This window comes from Borostomias antarcticus (assembly GCF_949987555.1).
Source record: "Borostomias antarcticus genome assembly, chromosome: 6".
NCBI lineage: Eukaryota > Metazoa > Chordata > Actinopteri > Stomiiformes > Stomiidae > Borostomias > Borostomias antarcticus.
The window spans coordinates 28,030,027-28,050,098 of NC_140239.1; the positions used below are offsets into that span (position 1 = coordinate 28,030,027).

General features: G+C 45.0%; 2 protein-coding genes across 2 annotated transcripts in view; one reads left to right on the forward strand and one right to left on the reverse strand.

The window, feature by feature from the left end:
* Window positions 1–9,611: 9,611 nt before the first annotated feature.
* On the reverse strand, window positions 9,612–12,481 carry LOC311310797 (nuclear receptor subfamily 4 group A member 2-like; the record flags this gene model as incomplete). The annotated part of the gene is made up of 6 exons (XM_084440367.1): window positions 9,612–9,868; window positions 9,956–10,134; window positions 10,225–10,424; window positions 10,629–10,777; window positions 10,892–11,021; window positions 11,624–12,481. 6 exons carry the CDS (start codon window positions 12,479–12,481, stop codon window positions 9,612–9,614), a joined length of 1,773 nt encoding a protein of 590 aa, XP_084296493.1.
* A 1,189-nt stretch (window positions 12,482–13,670) lies between these two features.
* The window catches only part of gpd2 (glycerol-3-phosphate dehydrogenase 2 (mitochondrial)), an 18,137-nt gene continuing 11,735 nt past the window's right edge, over window positions 13,671–20,072 (forward strand). Inside the window, exons 1-5 of the mRNA XM_084440380.1 lie at window positions 13,671–13,754; window positions 15,617–15,726; window positions 17,721–17,892; window positions 19,521–19,645; window positions 19,756–19,853. Of these exons, the coding sequence (XP_084296506.1) occupies window positions 15,625–15,726; window positions 17,721–17,892; window positions 19,521–19,645; window positions 19,756–19,853 (497 nt within the window). The 5' untranslated portion in view covers window positions 13,671–13,754; window positions 15,617–15,624. The remainder of the gene's footprint in view (window positions 13,755–15,616; window positions 15,727–17,720; window positions 17,893–19,520; window positions 19,646–19,755; window positions 19,854–20,072) is intronic.

The window sequence follows — 20,072 nt, forward strand, 5'->3', positions numbered from 1 at the left end:
CACCCACCGGCGGCTTGTAACCCCCCCCCCCCCCCCCCATCTCGGTGTGTGTCCTCCCTAAGAATAGATTTTAAGATAATTGTATTAGTCTATAAATCCATACATAAGCATGCACCTAAATACATGTCAGACATGCTTTTAAAATATACACCTAGTAGATCCCTCAGGTCCTCGGGCACTGAGCTTTTTTAATGCCAGGACTAAGAGGCATGGGGAGGCACTTTTCAGTTTTTATGCCCCCAGCCTTTGGAACACCCTGCCAGAGGACCTGAGAATGTCTGAGACCGTGGTAACTTATAAGCAAGATCTTAAACATACCTTTTTAATATTGCTTTTACCACGTAGCTTTAATGTGTTAATATCTTAAAGTGTTCTATATTTGTATTCTCTATGTTTTCTATTTTCTATTATCTTTATTTTATTGTTATTTTATTGTTTCTTTTAAATCTGTTCTCTTTGTGTTTACATGATTTACATTTTTATCCTTCTCTTTTTATGTAAAGTGCTATGTGCTACATTGATTTTTTATGAATGGTGCTAAATAAATTAAATGACTTTGACTTTGGCATAAATTTTGGAGTGGATCCAAATCACAGGGTGGAAACTTTCAACGAAGCTGGCTCCCCATGAGGGGGCAGTAGAGGCACAGGGTTTGGACTGGAGGGTGCGGGGGTAGAGCCCAGAGGGCACCGAACCACCACCCACAGGCTGCGACCTGAGGGGGAGCGACACACGGCTACCCAAACACTGCCCCCCATTCCCCACCATTCATTTTTTATGAGTGAAAATGTCCCCCCATTCATTGTCACTGTGGGGGGATTTAAACGGCGATACACTATCTCAACTGGGAAAGTCACAGAGACACAGGGTTTGGACTGGCTCAACCACCTGCAACATCCTTATGTTCAATTGGAAATTCTTTGTTTCTTTCAGCTTATCTTTGGTTGGATGTCTCATCTGGCTGGATAAATAAAAAAAATCAAAATAAAAGTACCGCACTGAGGTATAAAACTCTGGGAGAGGCTCTGGGACAAACGCTGGATGATACCCTAGTAGAGGATGTGCTTTAGTAAAAACAGTGTCCATTTACTATATCCATTCTATCATCTTATTCATAGAAATTCTTTCTGGTTCTACTGAATGACAACTCTAGCAATAGCCACTAGATATCAGTGTTGAGTTAACTGGAAAGAGGTCTCTTTATGAGGATGCTCATGTCAACCATGGCTCATAAACGTGTAATTTGAGACAGAGTTCATATTCCTTTTCTGCTCATGTATTTTGTCTTTCCTTTACATTTGTGTAGTCATTTTGATAAATAACATTACCGACTATTACAATGCCGTCTTCTATGTGAAATTGGTTCCTACTTGAAACTTTAGGCTCAATGGGTTTAACTCAGGTCTTTCTTTCCCTGTATGATGTAGGGACAGTTCAGCTTAGAGAGCTATGAAACACTTTCCTTTTAGAGTGGCCGTTCTATCTCCTCTATCTCTTCAGGAATTCTCCATCTGCCCTCCTACGGCATTAGAGAACCCCCTCACTGCTGTTGAAGAAGAAAAAAAACATAATCCTCAAACAAAGTCACAAAGAAACGAAATTCCTCCAGAAAGCAGCCTCATCCTCAATCCACTTATTTCTCTCTCAAAGTGTCCCCCTATAGCGCTCCCAAGTGAGAAGATATATAGTTTGCGATAGAGAAGGGCGAACAAAATCGCTCAATTTCCACCCTCCCCTGGAGAATGTTTGGGGCTCAGGATTTATTTTCCCTCCGATGTGGATTCGGTAAACTATTATCTTTTTAACTCTTCCATTCTTGCGCATTTGTTTTCAAAAAGTTCAACTTTATATACAGCAGGGTATCCAAGTGTCAGTCATTGCCTACAGACACAAAAACATGTAAGCCTGTGTCTGTGTGCTTTGCTCAAATAAGCAAATAGACCAGCTCAGTGGCCTTGTGGTTAGAGTGTCCTCCCTGAGATTGGGAGGTTGGGGGTTCGATCCCCGGCCGAGTCATACCAAAGACTATAAAAAATGGTACCTAATGCTTCCCGGCTTGGCACTCAGCATCAAGGGTTGGATTGGGGTTAAATCCCTGCAACATAGTGTCATGTCCAGGGGGTGTACTTGTACATCAAGCTGCCTCATGCTAAGGAAGCAGGAGATAGGCTCTTGCCCTATGGGCCACTAGGCTTGAGAACCATTGGTTCTCAAGGCTACTTACTTATTCAGATGGTTTGAAATGTATGTGGCATGTACAGTATGGTCTATCTGTATGGGCAACATTTTCAACCCTTAGCAATCACTAGATATTCACCTACAGCAAAACAAAAACAAACTATGATGGTCGGTGAGCACACACCTCCGCCCATGAATGCATTTTGTGGCTCTGTGTGCGCATGTGCATGCAAGCAGGATATGTTTGGTTAATCAAACAGCTCTTTTTGTGCGTGGCTGGAAGCCAGCGCACCACAGATAGCATATGTCCGGTTGTCACTCCTTCCCTCCCTCCCTCCTTCCCTCCCTCTGTCGTGTTGACCAATTTAGAGATTTGTTTTAATTTGAACAAAATAAAATATATGTGAATGAAATAAACTGAGGGAACCTGACTGGGTAGAAGCACTGTCGCCTGTCTGATCATTTCTTTCACCTGTGCTCAGCCTGAGACCTGTAACACCCACTCCGCCCAGCGCCTTCGCGCCTCAGGCGGTGGTAAAGATGAGAAGATCTGGTGTACATTCGTCTGTCAGTCAAAGGTCAAAGGTCACAGTAGCCTACAGAGACAGAAGCTTTCCTGAGGAGGAACAAGGAGGCCCGGGAGTGCTTTCCTTTCATGACCGAGACGATCAAGTTCATCCTCGAGAATTAAATGAGATACAATTTGTTTCCCTTTCGCTGTGATTACTGTGATTGGGCTCTGGCCAGGTAAATGCAATCAGTATTATTCTCCACAAAAAAAGGATCTGATTGTCCTATTTGTCATTAATTTTCCCATTTATGTCTCACCATATTAATCCCTGGGTAGCAAACTTGATTAATCTTTGAGGTACACGGACCAAAAAAACTGATTTTATTTCATTTTTGATGTATTTTCTCTTTGATCGTGCATAATTCCCAGTCAATAGGTCATAGATTTATACACACCAGCCATATTTTAAGAAATCATACTGGGTTGTATTCACTGCAGAGGATTAACTGTGTGGTTAACTGACCAGAATACATTACACGTCCAAACAACCTAGTGTTTCAGTCTACCCCAGGCAACATGGATACAGTATACTGTACTGCTACACCACTGTGTGTGTGTGTGTGTGTGTGTGTGTGTGTGTGTGTGTGTGTGTGTGTGTGTGTGTGTGTGTGTGTGTGATCAGGTGAATGGTGGAAAGAACATCTCTCTGAAATCATATGAGTATTCCATTAGACTTGATTTAATAAATGCCTCTCCCCCATCACTCATCATGAAATTGCAGCAACAAGACATGTACCATTGGCCAAAGTACACCTGTTTACCAATGTACATATACCACAAAAGTCACACTACGTGACTTGAATGACAAAACTGTACACCAGATGAGAGGCGTAAATATGCAGTACACGTGATGTCATATACCACGGCAAACGGCAGGGTGGATCGGGCGTTCCTAACGTTGAATGGACATATACTGTATTGCTACAGTACGAGGCACACACGGCCAGACTGATGACTCATCTCACCTGTCTGGGGTTCGCTATCAACTGGGAGAAGAGCGCTCCGTGGCTGGACCGTCAGGTGGTCCATCTGGGACTCAACCTGGACACGTCCCAGAGGAAGGAAATTCTGGAGCTGTCCCTCTCTCGGTTTTACCCCTCAGCGGTGGTCAGCATCCTGTCGGCGATGCGCTTGCTGGGTCTCATGGCGGCGGCGGCTCATGTAGTGGTTCCGCTGGGCCTGCTGCACATGAGAAGCGTCCAGAGATGGTTTGTCCAGCCATGCGAGCCAGGAACCACCCATACTCGCACTTGGCCCTGACCGCCACCGGAGTGAAGATATTCCGGTGTCTCGGTCCATGGTGGGCCGCCCTTGTAAATGACAGAAAAAACGCCGCCCTCAAGCAGCGGAGAGGGAACCATAGCCTCAGTGTGCCCCTGCCTGACTCGACCAGCGCTCATGACGATCATCCAGGATTTTGCTGAGCTAGCTATGACGTCAGCGGAACATGCCATGAAAGCTAGCTCCTATCGCGTGACTGAACAGCCTGGCCTCAAGCTTTTTACTGTCGAAAACAAGGTCGCTGCTGGTACCGATGATAGTGAAAAACAGCTAGGAGCCGTACCCCCTGAGCTGCTGGACCCCGCCGTACACTTAAGCCCCCCCCCCCCCCCCCCCCCCCCCCCCAAACCATACAAGTTGGCACGTTCCGGTTGTGCCGGCAAGCAAAGCTAGAGGCTAAAGAGCAGCGAGCCATAACAACATGAGATGCAGACTGTTTACTAATAAAGAAAAACTTGTGACTATGAAAGTAATTAAAACAGAGGTCTCTTTATCAAAGTTGTCCCTACAGGTGCTCATATCATCGTGCCTAGCCAGGCGTGACAGGAAAGTAGCAACAGTAATAATGGGATAGTCTGACATCTTGGCTTTGCTAATTCTGGCTAGGCCGGCTAGCGAAGCTAGAGGTTAAGGGCGGCGACCTATAGCGCTCACCTAGGTAGCTAGCGCAGTAAGCTCTTGCAAGACGCGCAACCTTCCAGCTAGGCTCCATGTTAACCGGTAAGGTTAAAGGCTGTGTGAGCGTCAGTAACAATCATCCCCAGTTGTGCTGAGCGACGGTAGGCTAATAACCGCTAGCTCCTACATTTCTTACAACCGAAAACAGCTGGGCCTCGCATTCCTCGCTTTCAAAGAAAAAAGCTGACTGAGGGTGACTACACCTGGCGTGCGGAGTGGGAGGCAAACACCTCCAGACTGAGTGATTTCATCCCGACAGTCGGTCCTTCCCCTACCAGGATGGACTTATCTAGACCGGCGAGGGTGAGGCTTAATTGTCTCGAGACTGGCGTCGGACATTTCCGCTCATCGATGCACAGATGGGGCCTGGTATCCTGTGTGGTGTGCATGTGCGGCACCGAGGAACAAACCGCAGACCACGTCATCCAGGACGGTCCGATATATCGGACACCCAACGGAATGCATAGCCTGACGGTTGTGGATGACAAAACTGTGACATGGCTCCTGGAGGTGTGCCCGGATATATAGCCTGGATGACCCCTCACCCAGGCTCGGGGGGGTAAAAGGATAGCCCCTCCGCCCCGAGCCTGGGGGGAGAGGAGGACGGAACAACGAACCCACACGATGAAGAAGAAGAAGGAAATAGGCGAGAACCGCTGCTGAAGCAGATGACAGTGGGAGCGGTGAAGTGTCTGGAGCAGTAGTTCTCTTAGAAACAGCCCCAGTTTTCGCACACCACGTACCAGAACAGCTATGCCCCGCACTCCCCAAAGAGCAGGCGGGCGGAGCCGCTGTGTGAGCGGCCGGTAGAGCACCGGCTTCGGGATGCAAGGAGCGGCGAGGACAGTGGTTACGTCATAACTCCGTAACTACGTAACTCCAGCCTCAGCGTGGCTCAGTGACAAGATTCCCCTTTTTGGCAAAGTCGCGGTCGGTCGTTTCTCTCGCCGCAGATGTGTAAATAGATACCACCGCTCTCACACAAGGTACCAAATCATGAGTCCTCATAATGGGACCAGCAAGTGTCGCTAGGCAGGCTGTAATGGGTGCGAGGCCCTCCCGAGCATAGCGTGGTCCCAGGCGGGTGAAGCAGACGATCGCCTTCCATCCAGGTCACCGCAGCAGCAGAGATCTGAAAGTCGAGTGGTCATTCGGAGCGGGGAACCACCGGCCGGCGCCACCATCTTCTGGGTGAACTTCAGTCTTGTTCTTCTAGCTTCGAGTCGAGCTGAACGTTTCTGGGAGGAGATTGCTGGGCTCAGTGGTGTTACATAGTAGCACCTGTACCTGTACTGACTGGCCACATGTGCACACATTGTTTATCTTTTTCAGTGGGAGTGGCAAGCTACGATAGGGTTAACCATTAGGAGCAGAGCCCTGTGGGGTGGAGCTCCACGACATATAACTTGTGTGTGCGTGCATGCGTGTGTTTGTGTGCAAAATACTCTCTGGTCTGAAATAAGCCATGACTTCTTCCAAATGGCTAAGCACGCACATACGCCAAATTAGAAGGCAGTTATTCCCATGACATACACGGAAGGCTAATATCAATTCTCTGAGATACAGGTTAGAGCAATCAATGTTCTAGCTCTCTGAGGGTGGTCAGGTACTCAGGCTCCTGGCCTGTGCATACCGATGGAGGGATGTAAGATGTGTCCGCTGAAGTCTTCCTCTCAGCAGGCCTCTAGTCAAATATAACCCCCCTGTCCCCTCAGGCTCCCTCTATTAATCAAACTGAGAAACTCTGGCCCTGTGTTTGACCTCACACCGGAAGACACACACACACAAACACGCTAACACCCATATAAATGCAGACACACACACAGACAAACACACACACACACACACACACACACACATTCACACCGACAAACACACACTAACACACATCCACACATCACACAGACGCTATGAAATGATAAGCAGACATTATAGATCCAGCCAGATGAAAATGGATCAGTGTGTGGTGCATATTAACAAGTACTCACATACTGCAAGTCAAAATCACCTTTATTGGATAATTTGCCATAAATGGGTCCTAAACGAATGGTCTGATAGTTAGATTTTAACCATGGGCCAGGAGTACAATTTTGCAAGTTTAGCAGACAATTTGGCACTTTAAAAGAGGATATTGCAGATGGAAAGCACTTGTAGTAAATACCCCCCTCTCACACACACACACACACACACATACAAAAAAATACATTGGGGCATTCAGTCTCATGACACTGGATTCAGATTCTTATAAATTCTAATAAAATGGAACAGTACAGTATCTCCATCGAGGCTAATCTGTTCTTGTAATTGAAGAGGGATGGGATGGTTTTGTATGTTCAACCTCGGTTTCCTAAATCCCCCAAGTGTTATTCCCCGATCCAGTTATTACATTTCGAGTGCTAAACCGTCTATTGTCACTCATAGTGTAACAAAGCAGAATCATAATACCAGGATTTGGCCTACCAAGGGTGGTTAAATCCCTTCCAATTATCTCTGATTGCTTAGATAACGAGAGAAATTACAAACAGGTTCTTGTCTGTCCTCCCGTTCCTCGCTGACCGGGATTAAACTTTTCAAGGTTGTGTATCGCAGGGGAATTAAAAACTGTAACTGGGATGTCGGGGGGTTGGTTTCCATGTGTGGGAATCCCAAGGCATTGAATTAAAACAATGATCGTGCAGGAAATACAGTTTTCTCTCTGGTCAAATCCTCCCTCCTACTGTAGGTCACAATTAAGTGACATCAGCTACAAATCTAAGTATGGCATTCAACCCATGCAGTATTGCAACTGGGCTTGGCCAAGGAGGCTGTAAAAGGTTGTATGTAGCCTGGCCACTATGGTGGTCTTAGCAGCTGGGGTACCTGGTATAGACGTGATAACGGGTTTAGCTGCTTTGAGGAAGACTCCGCACTGGGATCAAAGTCTGCCTCACACCTCTGTAGAAGTTTTCAGACCCCAGAAAATCCCTGCGCTGGAGAGCTCTGCTCTAGAGATAAGACATCATTCTGATCGGACTGAATTTGCACCTGAAGGGTAACTCATGTCTCTAAATTGTAATTATGCGACTAACTACAATAGTTGTAGTTGATAAATGGATTTATAACGTACAGACTGATCATGGCACATGAACACACATGCACAAGCACACACGCACTCTCTCTCACACGCACACACACTCACGCATACACACACAGACACACACACATACACACTCACGCATACACACACACACACACAGACACACATTCAAACACACACATACAGTACACACACACACATACACACACACACACACACAGGATGTTCAGTACTGGTGTGATGAAGCCACTGGGAACAGACCCTGCCACTCATCATCCACAGTTTGACATTTCACAGATAGTATTGATTAATTTAATCTGAGCGTTTCAGCCAGCATGACAGCCCGTGCAGAGAGCTGTATCTCCATCTCTGGCCTATTAAACCCTCTTGTGACTATAATCGTTTTTAGGAGACCTTTTAAAGCCAATAAATCAATATTTATGTTTCCAGACAAGACAGGGGAGATGTCATATTGGAGCAGAGGACTTTTACACCTGCTGTTGCATAACAATAACCTCTCACCATATTCTATGAAGAGAATGCTGGGGACATTGCTATAGGAGGGGTGCGGCGTCTATATTGTGGCATATAGGCCAATCTGATTACAGATTGTTTTTTCTAACAAATCTACATTGAGTCTTTCCAGTGGATTTGGTTTGGAAATGGCAGTAATAAAGGGATATTTTTCTTTGGCGACTGGGTTGGAAATGTCATGCAGCCCAAAGCCAATGTGAGATGTATAGAGTGTCCTAACGCAGCCGAACACTCTTCATGTATGTAGGCTACATGCACATTTAGTAACAGATATGCTCTTACCTGTATGCACATGTTTTCGTAATGGTTTAAGCAATCTGTTCACCTGTACTTTAATTAAGGTTGTAAATGAAATCACATGCCTCTGCGTTTTCTATCGCATGTTGTCTAATTTGTTAAAGAAATGAGTCGTCAATGGTCGTTGGTCCCATATCCAGAGTTAGCTGTAGTAACTATCAAGTAGGGTTAACATTTTACAGTTATCAATGTTAAATTAGAAATGAGTAAGTAGGCCTACACCACATCTAAATCTTCAAAGCCAGTAGAATTTATATTGAGTCCTTCTCTCTCCCACATGGTGCGTTTTCGCAAAAATGTCCAAAGAATGTTATTGTGATACAAGCTCTCTCGTGTCTTATCTTATAACAGTTTATTTTATTCATTTATTTAAATCAATTTTATTATCAGTTATGTTTTATAAAGCGAAACCTTTGGATAGACAACAACTTTGCAAGATTGCAAGAAACATTTTCTAGCAAAATGACTTGGCTGAGTAGGTTATTAACTTAAAATGGGGATATTCGTTTTAAATACTAATCAATTACATGGATTTATTTGTATCGAATTTGTGCTTATCAATAACAATCTAAATGAATCAGAAAACAGTCCAATTAACGAAGACACAGACATGATCTTAAGCAGTAGGCTACATACACGGCAAAAGTGTGTATAAATTACCACAGTCCAAAGGTGTTTAAAGACACTGTCAAAAGCCAGTATATATTAAGATTTTAAATACATGTGGGCCCATGCAGATTAGGTTTATCACAAAAGTCATAGCAAAAACTAGTTCCATCAGGACTAGGCTTATCGCTTATACAATTAATGACAATATTCGACACATTTTGAGAAACCAGAGAGCAGGAGCAGATGAAAATAAAAGGGGAGTTAAATAAAAAAGAAAATCAGATTTTACTGAAATATAATATACATATACATTATATTACACACATTATAATATACAATTAGACAGCCTGTTAAATACACCTTTGCTTAATCCGTCTTGTAGGCTATTCAAAACGGCAACGTGTCGAGGAATAACTTGTCTATGATAGCGGGTGGAGGGACCAAGTCTTCCAGTTTTAAGTAGAAAATCCGCTGCAAACCTTGAGTGCACAGCGTGCGAAGTTCGGGGAGTTTTTCCAACAGTTTTGATAAATGGAGTGGTCGACAAAGACCCGCATCGTTATAACTCAGTTGGTCCTTTAAGCACCTCACTATCTTACTTTGAAGTTCTTCCACTCTCCTCGGTTCCTTTAGTCCGTGTCGCTCTGTGGTAACGACATCATATTTAAACACTTATGAAAATGCATACAAGTAGAATAGCCTGGGTAGGATAATAATGATCACACACTCACCTGTCACAATGGCCAGGGCGGATATACAAGAGAAAGTTGAGATGTCTATATTCATGTTTTGAAGATTTGATGAGAACTCTATGATGGTATCGACCCACTCTCCAAAGCCTCGCCTACACTGGATCCGGTGCAAAACCAGTCCGTTGCAAAAGATGAGCTTCCCTTCCTCTGGTTCGGACCTGAAATTGACAACAGACAATGATTTTGAAATAGTTTCAATGCCGTTTATAGCCTACACACTTTTGGCACCTGGCTCAAAAGTAGCCTACCTGTATGCCAAACGCAGGACGAAGAGCTCCAGGAAGGCTGATTCGAAGAGAAGATCTTGATCCTGCTTGGGGAGCTCAGTAAACCCTGGGATCTTTTGCGCCCAGCCACGAATGATATCCATGCAGTTGGTCAAGACATCGTAAAACTGCTGGATGTGCTGCGCGTCATCTCCAGCTGCGCCTTCGAGGGTAACCTGAAACTAGACATCGATTTAAAAAGTGTTACAGGGGTGAGGAGACATCACACATTATGTCTCGAGCGTGTTTTAGAGCTTGAGTGCAAATGTGCGTAAACTTGCTTTGCGTAAGGATAGTTGATAATGCACCTGCATAACCCAGATGAAGAGTTTCATGTTCTAGCGACTGAGCTGACCTGGCAGCCGATGACGTTGCCACATACTTACATTGGAGTAGTCGAGTCGTGACAAACAGGGGTTGGATTCCACATGGGCACTCACGAGCGCACTTAGGATGCTGACAGTTGGAGACGAATCCGGTGGACGTTTGGAGGGTAACCGACCACGTCGACCCTTCAAACTCGCGGTCCTAACCACTTGACATGACATGAACAAATGTGTTGAGTGGAAAGGTTTCACTCAACAATATTTCAAAGATATGTATTTTAAAGGACATGCCTAAATATTTTGAACCAAATAGCGCGTCTCACCCTCTTTGACCATTCCCACGACAAGGCACTTTTGGAAGCGGCAATACTGACATCTGTTTCTCCGTCGTTTGTCCACCGGGCAGTTTTTACCAGCTAAACACACGTATTTAGCGTTTTTCTGGACCGTGCGCTGCAAAGAGATGGAAGAGGACGGTAAATGCTAGCTCATGTTCTGCCACCTGGACACATAAGGGAAAACGTGTCCATTAACATATTTTTGTGAAATGGAGGGGGTGGGGGGCTAGAACAGAACTCGTAGGTACCCTCTTGAACCATTTGCACCTGTAATACATTCTAAGGGCGAGTCAAGCAGACAGTAGGTAAACAGAGTTCCGTGGCCACTCATAATTTAAAGCTCCTCGGAGGAAACCTCAGTCTGCCGTTCACAGGCGGAACTAGAGGATTAATTAATCAGCAGCGGGCTGATCTCTAGCGTCCTGTCTAGGGGGTGTTACTGCAGAAATCAAGAAGCCACTTACATTTAGAGGGAATTTGTCTCATATTATTGGCTGAAATGATTGCCTAAGAGGAATTAAACGTGGGTGTATGGACTGAATAGGCTACCAACTGAACAAGACGAATGTATTGACTACATGCGAATCTGCATGAAAACATGTCCTAATTTCTGATTGCAAAATAATGTTAGAATCATTTGCTTTGACAGTTTGCATCAAATACATCTATATACATTCCACAGCATATCACTGCAGTTTATCTAGCCATGAATCATACCTTAAAGAATCCCTTGCAACCCTCACATGTGCGCACCCCGTAGTGTTGACACGCGGCATTGTCTCCACACACTGCGCACAAACCGTCGTTGCTGGGTGATCCTCGGCTCGGGGGCGAGGGAACTTGATTATCCATAAAGTGGTGCCTGTGGCCGAGATGAAGTGATGGGAAGCCCACGCCATGCTGCTTCCGGAACCCGCTGGTTCCAAAAATACCCTGGCTCCCCAACGCGTGATGCGTGCCTGGTGTATCCACGTGGAGAGAACCGTCGAATCGCATCTGACAAGTGGTCATGGAGTTGCCCGGTTGGGGATGCTTGAGAGAGAACAATGAGAATCTGGATATCGCGTTTTTGCATTGATCCATTCTGTGCGCCACAGCCAAATAGTCCTGGTGGAAACTGTACAAGGGTCCAGTATCGTCCCATAGCCCGGGATGGCCGGCTGGACTTTGAAAGTTCGGTGTCGTCGGTGTCTGTGTCGACGGAGACTTGTAGTACACGGATCCGGAGGGAGTGATCACTTCGTTGGAGTGATGATGATGATGGACTGGCTGGTGGTATCCATGCACAGGGATATCTTCAACTTTGACGCAAGACTCTTCTCCCGGAACTGGCATTTGAAACAAACAGGGAGGCTTGACGTCGTAGCTGGAACTATAGCTGTCCACGAGAGCGCTGAAATTCGGAAGAGACGTGGTGGCCGCGAGCTCAGTGTTGGTCAGGTCCATGCTGAACTTGACAAACTCGGGCGTCAAGAAGTCGCAGCTGTGCTCCCCGGTGGGGTGGGTGCCGGCGCTCTGGGAAGCGGGGCTGGCTCCTGGAGGGGACGAGCCGCACTGAGCCTGGACGCACGGCATGGTAGCTGATGAGAGAGGGAGATAACGCGCACTGAATCGATAAGGATGCCAAGGCGCAGTCCAATCAAATGCGGGTGCATGCTATGTAGAACGCGTAAAAGCGCATCCATCCATTGGATTGTCACCATTCATGTCCAAAGCAACTGACCAACATTGCAACCATAATGCGCGCAATCTGTCCCCACCGTTCTTTACAGTCTTACCTTTTGGCTCAGTGACGTGTGATAATATAACAGTCAGTTGTTATAGGAGCGATGCTATGAATCTCCACTCGAATGACCCTGTAATCATTGATAATAAAAAGGAAACATTCACAAATAAGTAATTCCATGGGCAACATCAAAAATGATATAAGCTACTTTGTGAAGACAATGTGTAAATGCATTTGTTTATGTGTTGCTATATCTCTACTGTGGCTACCCCATGAAAAGTGTTATTATTGAAATACAATCAATCATTTACCTTGAAGTGTAATCCAAACTATCATCGTGCATTCTTATTGAGGAGCCACAACTTCCATGCTCGCTGTAGCCTGTATCCAAGATCAGCTAGTGTGGAGAGGATCCGAGTTTGTGACCGTGCAACTCGCCGCCTTGCCAGTAGACTGGCAGAGTGACATCGACAGTGTGACTTTTTTTAGGTGGAGCGCCGTTGCCCACGTGCCAAAATTGATGCACCGTCTCTGGTCTCATCCAAACAACGAAGATGTAGCACGGATATTTCTCAATGCGTTTTAATGACAATGACAAAGTACATTAGGTTTAGGCTATATCACGTGTAATGTTATGTAATCAGCTTGGTGAAATGCACGTCATATATGTTCATATTCAAACTAATAGCCATAGGCAGGCTATCACATCACCGTATGCCCATGCCATTTAAGACATATTGGAAATAATAAAGAGAATACTATTTGTTAATTGGTGGGGAAGGCGAGAATATTTGAACATGTTATACTAATTATATATTTGCCATTTATAATCTATGACAGTACCTTCTATGTATCAATTATCCCATGTAGGTATGGTGGATATATAAGAGGGTGTGGGGGTATATTGTGCAATAGTGTCCCCCATAGCGTCACCATTTAGTGACGCCCTCTGAACCACCATTGGACAAGTTAATAAACTGTGCAACCCTATTGGTGCTTCCGTATGTCTGTCAGCTTGTCTTCTCTTCCTGGTTGTCCTGTCAAAAAGATAAGAATTGGATAATCGTTATCCTCTGTGGTCGCATCTTCGGGCGTTAATATCACCAAGTACGTGACAATCTGGTAAGTATAAACCTTAGACACGTTAATTGTGTCCGTTATTTAGGGTTTTAACTTCATATTGACATGCAAAACCCATAGCCTATTGGTTGCGGTCCAGATCGCGTTCCAGGAACGAAGGCTTCCTCGTATCAATTGCTCCCTATCCATCTTCTCTTCAGTAATGATACATATTAACACCGTGCAGTCTAAGCTATGTTATATCTAGGTAATCATAACTATGTAGGCTAATCATATGGGGGTTATCATAAGCTATAAACAGTAGCTTCTGGGGTCGTCCGTGCGCATCTTTTTTTTTCTTTTTTTTTTTTAGAATGATAAGGAATACAATTATCTTATTTTCTTTTTTACACAGGCTGCATTTCTGATTATCAATTTTATTTTTTTCAATTGCGATTGCATCTAGAACCTTCCTTCTTCCAAAACGAACCATAACTGACAGCAGGTATCCGATATCCCTAGGCCCATTTCTCTGCGACAGATATAATAGCCTAAAAAGGACTATCGAAGTGGAATTTAAATGTTTAAACTTTCACAGTAACGTATTGTAGTCTGCGCTTAAATAAGAAATGGCCGCCTCGTGTGCTTCAGAGTGTCTTACGCGTGAGTCACTTCTTCATTTACTTCTGGACACCTGCGATCATGTTGCCTTTTGGCCGTGGTCGTGAGTGACCGCAGCCAAGTCATTCTTGGGAGGGCGAGGCCACGGACTCGTTTCATCTTCTGTCTTCACCTCCTCGGCGATGACGCGTTGGGAGACCACGCCCACACGTTTTGATTGAAACCTTTATTTATACGTTAGGGGAAATATTGGGGTCTCCCCATGTTTGTTGGTTTCTTTATTCAACCTTTTTAAAGCAGGGAGTTATATTGAGGAAAAAATATATATTTAGCAAGGGAGCCCTGCTTACAGCAACTAAAAATAGAAAGCCCATGGCAAAATGAATGGAGGTTTTCTAATTAAATTGGCAATCTAACTTTTTTGTATAAATAAAATAAAAACATCCATGAAAGCCTTTCCATTTGCAGTGAAAAGAGTTCGAACGCCTGGTGTCTGCACCACCTTCCAGGTCGTGTAGTGAAGGAGGTGTGTTATGTAGTCTGCGGACTGCAGATACAGTAGGGTCTATCTGCAGATAGGGTCTATAGGGTCTATCTACAGTCCACAGACAGGTCTCTTGCACAAACAATGGTGTACATAAAGTACCATAACCTTGTGTTCCTGATCGCTGGTAAACAGTCCAAAAACACACCTGCAATTAACCTATCGCCAAAATACTGATACTGATAGACTGGATCGATGGATAGTAAATTGCCAGTTTGGGAACCTTTAAATGTCTAGCTATGTATCTAGGACTGGAATGAGGAACTTATTAGTTCTAGATTGTTCTATATACTGTAGTATTCCTTTTTTAGAGAGTAGTTATAGGAGGATAGAGAGTCATGTCATGTCACAGCGCAAGAGTACTGTACATCGACCCGGTGTTGCATTTACAACCAAACAGGCATATGGGCCCCGGATGTCACAGAAAGGTCCCATGCCTATCGTTTGTCACTTCATTGCATGCATGGTTAGGCACAACATGCAGTACACACACTCCCTCACTCCCTCATGCATACACACTGAGAAGTCTGGCGACCTTTTACATTTGAGCTCTTGCCACCCTGTGTAGGACATGTCGGATTGGCTCTTTGCCCTCCTATCAGGCTTGCTCCACCTGATCACCTGTCATGTTAATGAAATATAGCCCGGTGTCTGACTCAACCCGTTCCTCATACAGCCCTGGTAGTGATAGACAGGGAATAGCCTTAGCTCTTTCTTAAAGACTTCACCCATTCATTCACTTCCCTGGTCTGTGTTCCAGGACGACCAATGGCGTTCCGGAAGGCTCTGAAAAGGACGGCCATCGTTGGTAGCGGGGCGGTCGCCACTCTTTTCGGCCTATCTCAGCTGTCGGAATACCGAAAGACACAGGTGGGTAGCCTTACAAACAAAGATAACCTGAATAGCCGTTGAGTCAGTTTATTGCTGCATTGTCTTCGGCTATTTCTTCATGACAAGCTCAGTTAAGGGCTGTAAAGTAATTAAGTCAGAGATTCATTGTTGTTACTGTAGATCTGGCCAGGAAAAATGTTATGCTACAGTAATAACAAAACTTGGGCCTTTGGACCTTTAGGTGTTACACCGAAAAACACAAACCCATCAATGCGGCTTCAGTCTCCTCTCTTACTATGCCGCTGTATGTAGCATACAGTGAGGAGAATGGGCGTAACAGAGCATGTTCTTATTAGCAGGACACACCTTTCTGGGTCGGGCCTTTCTGGGCATGTCCTATCTAGACCCAGGAATGTGTTTTATCCAGCCCTACCCTGCTCAGGTGGACTGTTGCTGTGGTTGCCTTGGTACACACGATTGTTGGGAGAAAATAAATAACTTTGAGTGATAGTGTTTGAGTGATAGTGTTTGGTCCATGTTATTTTCTATTGTGTTACAGGTATGTTACTGTATGTTACATTATGTTACGCTTTGTCATCTCATGTCATCTTGCATTACTAAGGTCTTAAAAATTACATTAAAAAGTAAACACCAGCAAGAGCATTTTGCATGTGCATTTGGTTATTTGCAACCACAGTCAGGAGATTTTTTTGGGGGGGGGCAGTGAGATTAATGATTGTATTCCCTCATTGTTAATTTTATTCCAATCTGCAGAATGTCTTGTTGATAGATATAACCAGTGTTCCCTGGTTAGTGTCTTAGGATAATTTCAGAGAATGGGACTAAATGTCCCCACTGTGTCCGTTTCTACGGAAACCAGTCATCCGTTGCCATTAATTAGGCAAAATAGTTTTGTGAACAGCGGTTTGAATAGAAATGATATGACTGGGGGGGAAAAAGCCATAAGAATGACAGCTTATTCTGTCTTTGCTTGAATTGTCAGTGTACAAAATGACAGCAAGAGAATCATTATAGGGTTTTAAATAGCCAAACAGTCATGCTGGCGTTTGAGAAGAAAAAACAGCTGCCTTGTCTGACCCTTGAACTGCAGCAAAGTTATAATTAGTCCCATTCCAGAACACTTCTGTAATGCATTTGACCCTTTGTTTGTCATAATGTCAACTTTTGTTTTTGTGCCCTAATGTAATCGTTGTCCCACAACGTTTTCTCAACCAAGCATGAATTGGTAAGCAAGAGTCAAACCGGCCTCACGAAACAGTAATCTACAGTCATGCATGCAGGTGACGGATACTAACCCTTGAAATCCTAATTGGATAACCAGGACTCTTTGATCTCCTCTGGAACAAGCGCATTGATTGGCTGCTGTCACCTTGGAAAGTTTTCACTGCAGTGGCCGATTAGTCATTTGCATGAGACTGCGGCCCATGTCCTTTAACCTGATTGCAGGGCAGGCTAGCATTCAGTCATCTGGGGGTGTTTAGATATGCACGTCCTTGGAAATAGACACTAATTATTTGATCTTGTTTGCTGTTTCAGCTCAGAATTACAAACGCCCGCGGCTTTCATACACCTATTTGCAAGTCAAATGGGCCACTGGCTTGGAAAGCAGCACAGTGTAATCATTTGGCTTGGATTGCGAAATAAAAAATGTTACATTATGAATGAAATCCTTGACTCTCTTTGTGTCCATCCATCTGTTCATCTGCTCTCTTGATTTGACTGTTTTTTCTCTCTCTCTCAATTTCTTTTGTCTCAATGCAAATCAAACCGTAGGACTGTATTCAATCATTGCAACTAGTGGATTTTCATGTCCAAGATTTTAATGTTGAGTGCGTGTGCGTGTGCGTGTGCGTGTGTGTGTGCGTGTGTGTGTATGTCTGTATGTCTGTGTGTGTGTGTGTGTGTGTGTGTGTGTGTGTGTGTGCGTGTGTGTGTGTGTGTGTGTGTGTATGTCTGTATGTCTGTGTGTGTGTGTGTGTGCGTATGCGTGTGTGTGTGTGTGTGCTGTCCAGGCGCGGCTGGCCTTGTTGGCAGCGGAGGGGGAACTGAAGGTGCCGTATGCAGATCGTCTTCCATCCCGCCAAGCCCAGCTGTCCACCCTGCGAGACACGGACGAGTTTGACGTCCTCATCGTAGGGGGCGGGGCCACTGGCGCGGGGTGTGCCTTAGACGCCGTCTCACGCAGTAAGACAACACAACAGAATAGAAAGTTTATTTGCCATGTGTAACAAGTTTGGATACAGGAACATTGGGACTTTTGTAATCGCTTGTACTTACAGTATCTTATCAGTGATAATCAGTTCCTCATTCCAGACCTACAGTGCAACCGGAAAGTATTCACACCCCTTCACTTTTTCCATATTTTGTTATGTAACAGCCTTATTACAAAATGAATGCAATTCATTTTTTGTCCTCATCAATTTACATACAATACCCCATAATGACAAAGTGAAAACACTTTTTTAGGAGGGGAGGGGGAGTCAGCAAGGGAGGGGGGTCAAGTTTTATTTATTTTATTTTTTTAATTTAACCTTTATTTAACCAGATAAGTCAATTGAGAACCAATTCTCATTTGCAATGACGACCTGGCCAAGAGGCAGAACAGAAAGAAAGTCTATACATAAAATATAAGTAAAATACGTAATAAATAATCAAACATGAATAAGTAAACAACAAGGATCAGGTTTAGAAACATCACAACATCCCAAAATATACAATATCTAAACAAAGTATTGTTATTGAAAACTTAGTTGTAGGATACCAAGAATAAACCACACCGTCCTCAGGATATAAGTTGAAGATTTAATTTGATCTTATACGATAGGTTGAATTCATACAGAGAAACAAGCAGACAAGTCGCTCAGTAGAGAATGCACACACACCAAGGTCAGATGCTCCGCTTTATACTCAGTGGAGAGAATACGATACAAAAGTGAATTTATGTCACTGTGACAGTCCAATGAACTGTGGTTCCTGGTCGGTGGAAGAGGGGGGGCAAAAGCCCTCCCCTCTTGACCTTGGCATCTGTGTTGTCCATCTCAGTACCGTCCCACATTATCTTAAAACAGGCCTAAAGATTCCATACATACCAGTACAGGGGCGGCTGTAGCTCAGTTGGTAGAGCGGGTTGTTCAATGATCGTAGGGTCAGCGGTTCGAATCCCAGCTCCGACTGTCCACATGTCGAAGTGTCCTTGAGCAAGACACCTAACCCCAAATTGCTCCCAATGAGCAGGTTAGCACTTTGCATGGCAGCTACCGCCATTGGTGTGTGAATGGGTGAATGAGAGGCCATTGTAAAGTGCTTTGAGTGCCGCTAAGGTGGAAAAGCGCTATATAAGTGCAGTCCATTTACCATTTACAGACCATAGGGTGATTATAAATTCTATTACATTATAGAATCCATAGAGTGGGATTGAGTCCAGAGTCCAGTTGCATAAGGAGCTGCTCAGGCCTCCACCTCTGGTCTCCAGGACCAGGTTGACGGGGGCGGGGCATACAGTGTTGAAGGCGGGGGCGGGGCATACGGTGTTGAAGGCAGAACCGTAGTCAGTGAACAGCATCCTGACGTGTTTTTCTTGTCCAGGTGCTCCTGCGCGAAGTGTATGGCCGGTGTGATTACATCATCCCCAAATATTGACCATTTGTTACTGCAAACAACAAACTGCTCTTCTCTTTCTTAACACGGACATATAGCTAACACCGCCACAATTACTCAACGTCTGCTTGCCTGCCTCTCTGTCTGCGCCCCTTTCTCTCTGTCCTCGTCCCTCTGTCTGTCCCTCCCTCCGTTGGACGGCCTGTCCTCGCCAGACCTGAAGACAGCTCTGGTGGAGAGGAGCGACTTCGCCTCGGGGACCAGCAGCAGGAGCACCAAGCTCATCCACGGCGGGGTGCGCTACCTCCAGAAGGCCATCATGAAACTGGACTACGAACAGGTACCGTAGCTCGCATCTCACCTCTGCTTTGTCGGGATTCCCCCCCCGTTCGGACGGCCGTGTCGCTAACCGCCGCGTTGACCCCTCCCCCTTACCCCCCCCCCGCGCAGTACATGATGGTGAAAGAAGCGCTCCACGAGAGAGCCAACCTGCTGAACATCGCGCCGCATCTCTCCGCACCGCTACCCATCATGCTCCCCGTTTACAAGTAAGGATTCTCTCTCTTCAATACGCAATAGGTAGAGCGAGTGTATTGTGAGAAACGTCACGACGCAGGATTTGTGTCGGAAGGTACGCACTCTGGTTCAGATTGAGTTGTAATAACGGCCATCCATGAGTTAGACTTGGAAGCAGCAGATTGCAAAAAAAAAAGCAGTTTAAACGGCAAGACAAGAGGCTTAACAATGAGGAAACTGAAGAGACAGCA